General features: G+C 44.2%; 1 protein-coding gene and 1 pseudogene across 1 annotated transcript in view; both read right to left on the bottom strand.

Moving 5' to 3' along the window:
* Positions 1-12,782, bottom strand: part of LOC135051255 (transient receptor potential cation channel subfamily M member 2-like) — a 195,941-nt gene that overhangs the window by 107,446 nt on the left and 75,713 nt on the right. The window contains exons 11-12 of the mRNA XM_063957338.1: positions 8,040-8,378; positions 2,823-2,945 (exon numbers count right to left, since the gene is read on the bottom strand). Of these exons, the coding sequence (XP_063813408.1) occupies positions 2,823-2,945; positions 8,040-8,378 (462 nt within the window). The remainder of the gene's footprint in view (positions 1-2,822; positions 2,946-8,039; positions 8,379-12,782) is intronic.
* On the bottom strand, positions 10,097-10,215 carry LOC135051538 (5S ribosomal RNA; annotated as a pseudogene).

Raw genomic sequence — 12,782 nt, 5'->3', positions numbered from 1 at the left:
ATGGTATATAAGTACTAGTAGTATAATGAGACATATAATGGTATATAAGTACTAGGAGTATAATAAGACATGTAATGGTATATAAGTACTGGGAGTATAATGAGACATATAATGGTATATAAGTACTAGGAGTATAATGAGACATATAATGGTATATAAGTACTAGGAGTATAATAAGACATGTAATGGTATATAAGTACTGGGAGTATAATGAGACATATAATGGTTTATAAGTACTAGGAGTATAATGAGACATATAATGGTATATAAGTACTAGGAGTATAATGAGACATATAATGGTCTATAAGTACTAGGAGTATAATGAGACATGTAATGGTCTATAAGTACTAGGAGTATAATGAGACATGTAATGGTCTATAAGTACTAGGAGTATAATGAGACATGTAATGGTCTATAAGTACTAGGAGTATAATGAGACATGTAATGGTCTATAAGTACTAGGAGTATAATGAGATATCTAATGGTATATAAGTACTAGGAGTATAATGAGATATATAATGGTATATAAATACTAGGAGTATTATGAGACATATAATGGTATATAAGTACTGGGAGTATAATGAGACATATAATGGTATATAAGTACTAGGAGTATAATGAGACATCTAATGGTATATAAGTACTAGGAGTATAATGAGACAACTAATGGTATATAAGTACTAGGAGTATAATGAGACATCTAATGGTATATAAATACTAGGAGTATAATGAGACATGTAATGGTCTATAAGTACTAGGAGTATAATGAGATATCTAATGGTATATAAGTACTAGGAGTATAATGAGATATATAATGGTATATAAATACTAGGAGTATTATGAGACATATAATGGTATATAAGTACTGGGAGTATAATGAGACATATAATGGTATATAAGTACTAGGAGTATAATGAGACATCTAATGGTATATAAGTACTAGGAGTATAATGAGACAACTAATGGTATATAAGTACTAGGAGTATAATGAGATATATAATGGTATATAAATACTAGGAGTATTATGAGACATATAATGGTATATAAATACTAGGAGTATAATGAGACATGTAATGGTCTATAAGTACTAGGAGTATAATGAGATATCTAATGGTATATAAGTACTAGAAGTATAATGAGATATATAATGGTATATAAATACTAGGAGTATTATGAGACATATAATGGTATATAAGTACTGGGAGTATAATGAGACATATAATGGTATATAAGTACTAGGAGTATAATGAGACATCTAATGGTATATAAGTACTAGGAGTATAATGAGACAACTAATGGTATATAAGTACTAGGAGTATAATGAGATATATAATGGTATATAAATACTAGGAGTATTATGAGACATATAATGGTATATAAGTACTGGGAGTATTATGAGACATATAATGGTATATAAGTACTGGGAGTATTATGAGACATATAATGGTATATAAGTACTAGGAGTATTATGAGACATATAATGGTATATAAGTACTGGGAGTATTATGAGACATATAATGGTATATAAGTACTAGGAGTATTATGAGACATATAATGGTATATAAGTACTGGGAGTATAATGAGACATCTAATGGTATATAAGTACTAGGAGTATAATGAGACATAACTCGCTGTATTTTCTCCTCTGACATAAGTGAGAGTGGAATGATGGAAGTAATATGGTGACACAAGTGATTATTATATAGCACTGTGTTGTGTAGCTGTGATATGTCAGATTTCTCTCTATACCCATAAGTACCATCGCTATAATGAGTCATACAAGTACCACAATTATAATTAGTAATGATTATGATGACTCTTCTAAATGTCCAGAACTATCACACGTATAATGAATCATATACGTGCCCATAAGTACATCAGGTATAAGTCTAAGTATACATAAATCTGGGTATATAAGAGCCATGGGTATAATGGATAATCTTCTTGCCCATAAGTACCACTTGAATTTATACCCTGGGTACTTATGAGATGTGTTTTATTTGCCCTGGGCGCCACCACCCATTATTACGCCCCTGGGCGACCACCTTAATTAATTTCCTTTTTCCTGTAAATATTGATAATTGTCCCCTAATTCCTGCCTTGCATAGACTGTGGGAGTGCAGGAACACTGCGGCGTCATTTACTCTCTGTCACGTTTCCGCATTCTTATATATTTCATTGTATGTTATTTATATAAGAATGAGAATCTACTCTACATGCAGTTATCATATACTGAGATGTATTACACCGTGCATTCACCCTTATGTGTAATGAGAAGTGTAAGAGGTGGGAGATAGAATAGGGGTCATGTGATGGATTATAATGTGGGTGTAATCAGTGGGGGATTTTACACCTCCAGTAATATCTGCCACCGGCAGTGACTTCCCATAGAGCGCTCCCTGCTAATCACAGACAGGCAGGCCCAGGGGGATGTGTTTACTCTCCCGGGACTGTCAGTCCAGACTGCCATAGCACAGAGAGTGCGTCACATTGGAAGCCACTCCCCTGCTAATACGTCAGCCCTTTCTGGCTTCTACAGGCTGCAGCCGATGCAGTCCATAGAAGTCAGGCTGTTTCCAAGCAGTGCATACTTAAGCCCCACCCCCGGACTAAAGCCCTGTCGCCTCTCCCGCCACACTTAAGCCCCACCTCCTGGTGATATCAGCCATCAATCACCAAGAGGGCAGGGGCCAGGGAACCAGCAGGAGGTGATCAACCAACCACCCCCTCCCCCCCGGCCAGGCAGGTAATGACCTGACACTAGGTGTAATAAAGTAAGTACATCAGACATAGTGAGCAGGAGGAGTTGGAGATCTTAGTACCAGGTTCCAGAAGATCTCTGAAAGTTCTGCACGATGCTGGACAATGCACCAGATGAGAAGATCACGTACAGGGTATTTCAGATGTTGTGGGTCTCCATTCATTACGTCCACTATGTCATTCATCTGAGAATGTAAAATAATAGGTGACAGTCACTGAAATGAAGCAGCAATACCTTACATGAATCTTCTTCTTGGTATCCGTTCAGATGGTCGACCATGTTATGGTCGACAGTCATTAGGTCGACCACTATTGGTCGACATTGACATGGTCGATATTGACACATGGTCGACACATGAAAATGGTCGCCACATGAAAGGTCGACACATGAAAAGGTCGACGTGAGCTTTTTAACTTTTTTTCTTTTGGGGAACTTTTCCATACTTTCCGATCCACGTGGACTACGATTGGAACGGTAATCTGTGCCGAGCGAAGCGAAGGCACCATGCCCGAAGCATGGCGAGCGAAGTGGGCCATGCGAGGGGACGCGGTGCACTAATTGGGGTTCCCGGTCACTTTATGCAAAAAACGACACAAAAAAAAAGTTAAAAAACTCATGTTGACCTTTTCATATGTCGACCTTTCATGTGGCGACCATTTTCATGTGTCGTCCATGTCGACCATGTCAATGTCGACCAATAGTGGTCGACATAATGACTGTCGATCATAACATGGTCGACCATTCATACCGGAACCCTTCTTCTTAGCGGCTTCTCCCTGTGTAGCAGAAATTGTATGTGACCCTCCCTTATGTCTGATAAGGTTACCAAAACTAATATTGTGCCTCCACCCAAGCTATTGCTGTAATAACAGGGCTGCCTGGGTTGCCTGACTTCTACCTGTACTTTAAATGTGTTTTTGATATACAGTGGGGCAAAAAAGTATTTGGACAGCCACCGATTGTGCAAGATGACCCACTTAAAAAGATGAGAGAGGTCTGTAATTTCCATCAACTGTGAGAGACAGAATCTGGAAAAAAAAAACTAGGAATATATATATATATATCAGGATACTGATATGGTGTAAAGTGCAGTATATAGACAGTGCACGTCACTTACACCTCCTGGCAATGCTGCTGCTGCGGTACTCCCCCGACTCTTCATTGGTTCTCAGATAGGCTTTTTGACTGCTCTGTCCCTGCTGCAGGCGGTACTTCTATCTGCAATGCCCTGCCTCAGCGTTATGGTAGACTGCTTGCCTCAGACTCTGATGCAGCTCCTGGCTCCTTCCTATGACTGGCTCCCTTCTGCTACTATGGAGCCGTTCTCTCTCGCTCACCGCAGCTTCTGCTCCTGTGGCTCACACCAGCGCTGCGCCCCGGAGCCTCTCTGGACGCCTTATGACCCAGGTAATGCCCGGTTCGGGTAGAGCTACTTGGTTTCCAGTAGCGCAGCTGTATGTTTACAGGATACAGCTCTTTGTAGCGGCACGCTGAAGAACAGGGTGCTCACTCTGACCGGGGGAACAGCAAACTGACTATCGCCGGCGGGAGGACTCTTTTATATGCTCTTAACTGCCGACGCGTGAGCCCCTTCTTCTGCACACGGCCCTAATTCTTTAGAGCGCGGGGCCCCCTCTCTGCACACAGCTCTAATTCTCTGTCGCGCGGGGCCCCCTCTCTGCACACTGCTCTAATTCTCCGTTGCGCGGGGCCCCCTCTCTGCACACTGCTCTAATTCTCCATCGCGCGGGGCCCCCTCTCTGCACACTGCTCTAATTCTCCATCGCGCGGGGCCCTCTCTCTGCACACAGCTCTAATTCTCCATCGCGCGGGGCCCTCTCTCTGCACACTGCTCTAATTCTCTGTCGCGCGGGGCCCTCTCTCTGCACACAGCTCTAATTCTCCATCGCGCGGGGCCCTCTCTCTGCACACAGCTCTAATTCTCTGTCGCGCGGGGCCCCTCTCTGCACACTGCTCTAATTCTCTGTCGCGTGGGGCCCCCTCTCTGCACACAGCTCTAATTCTCTGTCGCGCGGGGCCCCCTCTCTGCACACAGCTCTAATTCTCTGTCGCGCGGGGCCCCCTCTCTGCACACAGCTCTAATTCTCTGTCGCGTGGGGCCCCCTCTCTGCACACAGCTCTAATTCTCTGTCGCGCGGGGCCCTCTCTCTGCACACTGCTCTAATTCTCCATCGCGCGGGGCCCTCTCTCTGCACACTGCTCTAATTCTCCATCGTGCGGGGCCCTCTCTCTGCACACTGCTCTAATTCTCCGTTGCGCGGGGCCCTCTCTCTGCACACTGCTCTAATTCTCCATCGCGCGGGGCCCTCTCTCTGCACACTGCTCTAATTCTCCATCGCGCGGGGCCCCTCTCTGCACACAGCTCTAATTCTCTGTCGCGCTGGGCCCCCTCTCTGCACACGGCTCTAATTCTCTGTCGCGCGGGGCCCTCTCTCTGCACACTGCTCTAATTCTCCATCGCGCGGGGCCCTCTCTCTGCACACTGCTCTAATTCTCCATCGCGCGGAGCCCTCTCTCTGCACACTGCTCTAATTCTCCGTTGCGCGGGGCCCTCTCTCTGCACACTGCTCTAATTCTCCATCGCGCGGGGCCCTCTCTCTGCACACTGCTCTAATTCTCCATCGCGCGGGGCCCTCTCTCTGCACACTGCTCTAATTCTCCATCGCGCGGAGCCCTCTCTCTGCACACTGCTCTAATTCTCCGTTGCGCGGGGCCCTCTCTCTGCACACTGCTCTAATTCTCCGTTGCGCGGGGCCCTCTCTCTGCACACTGCTCTAATTCTCCATCGCGCGGAGCCCTCTCTCTGCACACTGCTCTAATTCTCCATCGCGCGGGGCCCTCTCTCTGCACACTGCTCTATTTTACCGGCGTGCGGGTTCCCTGTGTTAACAGCAGCTGCAGCACCAATACAGCTACAAGAGCCTCCTCTCCATCACCATCCACATATAATCCACTCTTCCCATTAACCACTATTACTGTATGTTACTGATCCCCCTTTAGAGTTGGTATATACAGTTTCAATATATGCATATGTATCAATATAAATAATTACATTTCTATACTTAGTATTTTATATATATATACAAGTTAGAATTATTTAACATAAACACATCTTTACATACAGAATACATACCAAATTATAATCCCCACATCTATATTTACATATTTATAGATTAGCCTGATATGAGGCTGCATGTATTATTCCTGGCCTGGCCCTTTTACAGCCGTTCCCACCAAGGACAGTTATCCAATTTATTTACTCTCCATACCTTCTGTCCATGGTGTAGTAACACGTGGAGAAGACCTTCTAGTGCCATAATCATGGGATCCCAGTAATCATGCACACTTACCTCTGCTCAGAAGTGGCAACATGAGTGTCTTCCTCTAACTACTGTATATTTTATATTGTGCACACTCAGCCTGTTACACCCAGCCTGTTACACCCAGCCTGTTACACCCAGCCTGTAACACCCAGCCTGTTACTTCCAGCCTCTTAAGGGCCCTACTCACTGGCCGACCCGCCGCCGAGCTGCCCGACGGCGGATACGGCCGACGAGCGACCCGGCGGCGGGGGGGGGGGGCAGTGACGGGGGAGTGAAGTTTCTTCACTCCCCCCGTCACGCGGCTGCATTGAAGTGCAGGCAAATATGGACGAGATCGTCCATATTGGCCTGCATGCACAGCCGACGGGAGACCAGCGATGAACGAGCGCGGGGCCGCGCATCGTTCATCGCAGGAGTCTCCACACTGAAAGATATGAACGAGTTCTCGTTCATTTATGAACGAGATCGTTCATATCTTTCAGAATATCGGCATGTGTGTAGGGCCTATTACACCCAGCCAGATACACTCATCCGGTTACACCCATCCTGCTACTTCCAGCCTCTTACACCCAGCTCATTACACTCTGCCTGTTACACCCAGCCTGCTACTTCCAGCATATTACACCCAGCCAGATACACTCATCCTGTTACACCCAGTCTGTTACACCCAGCCTGTTACTTCCAGCCTCTTACACCCAGCTCATTTCACTCTGCCTGTAATACCCAGCCTGCTACTTCCAGCCTCTTACACCCAGCTCATTACATTCTGCCTGTTACACCCAGCCTGCTACTTTAAGCCTCTTACACCCAGCTCATTACACTCTGCCTGTTACACCCAGCCTGCTACTTCCAGCCTCTTACACCCAGCTCATTACACTCTGCCTGTTACACCCAGCCTGCTACTTCCAGCATATTACACCCAGCCAGCTACACTCATCCTGCTACACCCAGCCTGCTACTTCTAACCTCCTACCCCCGACCTGTTATACCTAGCCTGTTACACCCAGACAATTACACCGAGCCAGTTATACCTAGCCTGTTACCACCCAGCCTGCTACTTACAGCCTCTTACACCCAGCCAGTTACACCCAACCTGTCCCACTCATCCTGTAACAACCAGCCTGCTACTTCTAGCCTCATTCATCCGGCCTGTTATACGCAGCCCATTTCACTCTGCCTGTTACACCCAGCCTGCTACTTCCAGCATCTTACACCCAGCCTGTTACACCCATATACCTAGCCTGTTACCACCCAGCCTGCTACTTCCAGCCTCTTACACCCAGCCAGTTACATCCAGCCTGTTACACTCAGCCTGCTACTTCCAGCCTCTTACACCCAGCCAGACACACTCATCCTGTTACACCCAGTCTGTTACACCCAGCCCGTTACACCCAGCCTGCTACTTTCAGCCTCTTACACCCGCCCTGTTACACCCAGCCCATTTCACTCTGTCTGTTACACCCAGCTCGTTACACTCTGCCTGTAACACCCAGCCTGCTACTTCCAGCCTCTTACACCCAGCCAGATACACTCATCCTGTTACACCCAGTCTGTTACACCCAGCCCATTACACCCAGCCCGTTACACCCAGGCTGTTAAACCATGCCTGTTACACCCTGCCTGTTACACCCAGCCTGTTACACCCACTCTGTTACACCCACTCTGTTACACCCACTCTGTTGAACCCACTCTGTTGAACCCACTCTGTTGCACCCAGCCTGTTATACTCATCCTGTTACACACATCTGTTGCACTCTGCCTGTTACACTCTGCCTGTTACACCCAGCTTGTTGCTCTCTGCCTGTTGCACTCTGCCTGTTACACCCAGCCTGTTGCACTCTGCCTGTTACATCCAGGCTGTTGCACTATGCCTGTTACATCCAGCCTGTTGCACTCTGCCCGTTACACCCAGCCTGTTGCACCCAGGCTGTTACACTTACCCTGATGTTTCCATTAAACAGGCTCCATGTGCCACGATATGGTGCACCTGGGTACAATGGCTCAACAAGCTTTCCCAGAAGATCTTGCAGGATACCGGACACATGATGTAGTCCAATGGTGGATTGCGCAACTTCACTCCATCCTTCACCAGTGGCCAGACTCACAAGTTTGATATAAATCAGAGTGGACGGGTCGGTGTTATTGTACAAACATATGAGCCTTTCTGTGGTGAGGAACTCCGAGAGACACACTCCATGATCCAGAAAGAGGTGGACAAAGGCAGGTTTATCTTCAATCAATGACACCATTAGACTGGGGTAAAGATCAGCGGGCTGCAACAGAAAACAAACTATTACAAAGTGCTGTGATAACTAGAACACACTAGTATTACTCACTAACATGGTATGTACAAAAAGGATGCACCCTGGATGTTCTAGTCCCGGGAATCTGGAAGGGTGGAGGCAACAAAAAAGCCTATAGATTTTAAAACAAAAGACATCTTCCTTTGAAAACGTAATAATAGTAGTAATAATAATAATAATAATAATAATTTTATTTATATAGTGCTCTTTCTACAATAGGACCCAAGTACAGTCTCCACTTTCTAATAAGTCATATGAATAACTCAGCTACAGGGTTCCTAACTTGTTCCCTAAGGGAAGTTACATAGTTACATAGTTAGTGAGGTTGAAAAGAGGCAAAATACCCATCGGGTTCAACCTGTACCCGTATTAAGCAGTGCATATTATAATATATTTCCCCCTGAGCTCATAAATGCTAAAGCGATGTTCTCAGTGTTATTTTTGTAGGAAAATAGGTTCAGGAACTGTGGGCAGGGCAGAGGTGGGCAGTGATGTGGGTGGAGCTAACAAAGAGAAAGACATCAATTGAAGCATAAACTTTTTTTTAAATACACATAATGCCCCCAGCAGTGTCATATATACACATAATGCCGCCAGCTGTGCCATATATACACATAATGCCCCCAGCAGTGCCATATATACACATAATGCCCCCAGCAGTGCCATATATACACATAATGCCCCCAGTAGTGCCAGTTACACAATGCCTCTGGCCATGTCAGGTACATAATGCCCCCAGTAGTGCCAGTTACATAATGTCCCAGTAGGGCCAGGTACATAATGCCCCGAGTTTGGCCAGGTACATAATGCCCCCAGTATAGGGCCAGGTACATAATGCCCCCAGTAGGGCCAGGTACATAATGCCCCCAGTAGGGCCAGGTACATAATGCCCCGAGTATAGGGCCAGGTACATAATGCCCCTAGTATAGTAATGCAAAAAGAAAAAGAGGGTGTTCCGCACTGGTAAATGATAACAGACAAGACCTTATTATGAGGAAATGTGTCCGTGACCGACATCGGAAATGTAACACTGATGTGTAAATATGCCGTCGGTGGTGCTCCCAGAGTCAGTGGGTTTACATTGAAAATAAGGAGGAAAAAAGAAAGACTCTGCTGGGGCACTCTTTATGAAAAAATTAGACAATAAAAATTAACCTTTATTTAGGATCATATAAGATATAGTGTGACAATCAAGATCAAGTATTTTTAAATAAAAATATAAATACCAGAATTGTATAAGATTAATTGACAGTAAATACTGCCAAGGTTAAAATTTATTATATATAGTCACAGGAGTGGCTTAACATATGTCCACTGACAATGAGTGAATAGCCAAAGTCTACAAAGGTGATATCCCGTGGGTTAATCTGAGCACCAATAGATTGAAAGGTTTGTTGCCTAATGTGGTGTGGATCCACCTTCTGTATAGATGTCTAACAGTGGTGTCACCATAGGCATTTTAATGCAGCGGATTAGACAAGAGTGTATAATCTGCTGAGTTGATAGGAAATTAGTGATGACCACCAGATAGTGGTTTAAGTCATGAAGAGGTGGTGTTGAGACACAGCATGTTTGTGGGAAAGTACACCTGTAAAACTTGGGAGGGTCGTTCTGTTAGTTCTAATGAAAGAAGAAAAAAGGGAAATAAGGTTGAAGATTAAGGGAATATTCCTGCTGCTTTCCAACCAAGTTTACTGCACCTGGTGTTCCTTGGCAGTCTCCCAAACAAGTACTAACCAGGCCTTCCAGAGCTTAGCTTCCAAGATCAGACGAGATTAGGCGTCTCCTGTGGAGTATGGCCGTAAACAGGTGGATGAGTGAGTACTTATTCCTGGTAAACAGAAATGTGCTTCTGCTGTCCAGAGCTGGGGCTTCCGCAGATATTGGTCACCACCACCGTGGTGAGAAGAACTGGATGAGAGAGCATATAGGCACAGATGTGCAGGAGTGTAAGGAAAGAAAATAATAGCAATAAATGCCAATATGGCATGAAAAGGTATATAAGAAAAAGAACAGAGAAGAATGATTGCTTTATAAATCTGTACACATAGGCCAAATACAGCTGAAAAAGGACACACTATTCCAAAAAATGAAAGTCTATATTGCTGTTCGGGCTCAGCCTCGCCTGTAGATTTGCCCAAGGGGCAGATCATCTGCTGAAAAGCAATCTCTTGGAAAAAAGGGGAACAAATGTGTCAAAACAACCTATTATGTGTCAGGAGTTAATGGTTTATTTGTAGCAATTTCAGGCTAAATAGAGTGTGTCAGTTTGTCCTAAAAGCAACTCATCTGTTCAAACACAGTATAGGCATAATTTGCAGTATGAAAAAGACAGTCTCTTTTGAAAATTGTGTTGAATGATGCTGTATGCAAAGCACCCATAAGTAGTGTAAGTGAAATGTACCAAGGACTATCAATTGTGTAGCGGACTGTGATCATGCTGTGTATGAAAAAGTGTCATAATCGGAATAAAGAGTATGCTTGGAAAGAATTGGAGATTAAATAAAAAGTGACACAAATTATAATGGGATGTGTTGGTGATATGTAATTATTATATCCCAGATAAAGAATGTGGCTAAGCTCAGTGTGCTAAAATGTGAAAAAGAGGAACATGTGGTAATGAATTAGTGACCATAATTAACCGTGCCAAAAGCTGAAAAAAATTGCAATCCCTAAGCTAAAAGGTTTATCCAATAATGCTGATTGAATGGATAATAGTATGAACTACACACAAGTCTGTATCACTGTCAAATAATACATATACTGTCAGATAAGAGGAATCAAAGAAAACCCCCATAATTTATGTATTCATTAATTCCAAAGGGGGTAACTGTGTTGAGTTTATGAGTCCATTCTGATTCCTTCTTGAGCAATTCCTGAGTCAGATTACCACCCCGTATGCCCAACTTGATCTGAAGTATTCCGAAGGCTTGTAGATCTTTTGCATTGTTGCCATGATGTCTCAGGAAATGTCTAGCCACAGAAGTGGGCTTTTTCATTCTTGCAATGTCGTTCGAGATATTCCTGATGGATCCTATATGCTCCAAAAGTCGTTGTTTCAGGCTCCTTGTAGTCATTCCTACATAACGTAGGCCACAGGTACATTCCAGACAGTACACGACTCCAACTGTGTCACAGTTTATAAACTGATTGATCTTTGTTACATTGTTGTATCTGTCAGTGACAGATTCAGTTTTAACCATGTGGGGGCAAGCTCTGCAGTTACCACATGGGTAAGATCCAGTGGTAGGGGGGGTCTTCCTGGGATGGTTGATAAAGTGGCTAGACACTAAATGATCTTTAAAGTTTCTAGACCTTCGCCAACTCTTCGCTACCTTTGTATCCAAAATGTCGCACAGATCTTTATCCAGACGGAGGATGGGCCAGTGTTTCTGAATTGAGGCATTAATTTCTCTCCACTCTTTACAGAAAGTTCCTACAAACCTAAGTTTTCCTTCTGAGTTTAGTGGGGATTTTTGCCTGTTAGGTGGAAAAATGAGGGAGTCTCTTGATGTTACCATGGTGGTTTGTTTAGCCTTCTTGATTGAACGGTGACTGTATCCATGTTCCTCAAGTCTTAAAGACAAATCGTCACACTTTTCTTTGAAGGTGTTCATTTCGGAGCAATTTCACCTCAGGCATAAAAATTCACCCTTAGGGATGTTCTCAATAGTTGGGGTAAAATGCGCACTTGTCTGGTGCAGTAAGCTGTTGGAGGCCGTTTCTTTCCGATACAACTTTGTGTGGATCTGGCCCGTTGTGTCTTTGTAGATGGTCAGATCTAAGAAGGCTGTATCGCTGATATGGTGTGTTAATTTTAGGTTGTTGTTGTTGTGGTTTAATTCTTCTATAAATTCCAACAGGGTGGATTTGTCACCTTCCCAAATCAGCAATATGTTGTCAATATAACGCCACCAAACCATAATATGTTGCGTATATTTTTCATTTTCTGCCGTATACACCACTTCCCTCTCCCACCAACCTAAGTATAGGTTGGCATACGTTGGGGCACAAGCCGCCCCCATGGCTGTTCCCCTGATTTGGAGGAAAAAATGATCTTTGAATGTGAAGTAATTTCTGGTGAGTATGAAAGTAAGAAGTGAAATGAGAAAATCATGGAAGTCGCATGGTCCTTCCATGTCAAGGAAGTACTTAACTGCCTCTATTCCTGTTTTGTGGTCAATACTGGTGTATAATGATTCAACATCTAATGTCACCAGTAGATGCTGTTTATCCAGTCTCACGTCATGGAGTTTCTGTAAAACATCCATGGTATCTCTGAGATATGATGGTAGGGATAGCACGTGTTTGCATAGATGTAAATCTAGGAAGGAACTGGGTTTCTCCAACAGTCCACCTTGGCCAGAGACTATC

The sequence above is a fragment of the Pseudophryne corroboree genome, chromosome 2, assembly GCF_028390025.1.
Source record: "Pseudophryne corroboree isolate aPseCor3 chromosome 2, aPseCor3.hap2, whole genome shotgun sequence".
In the NCBI taxonomy this organism is placed as follows: domain Eukaryota; kingdom Metazoa; phylum Chordata; class Amphibia; order Anura; family Myobatrachidae; genus Pseudophryne; species Pseudophryne corroboree.
This window is presented reverse-complemented; position numbering and strand designations above follow the sequence as displayed.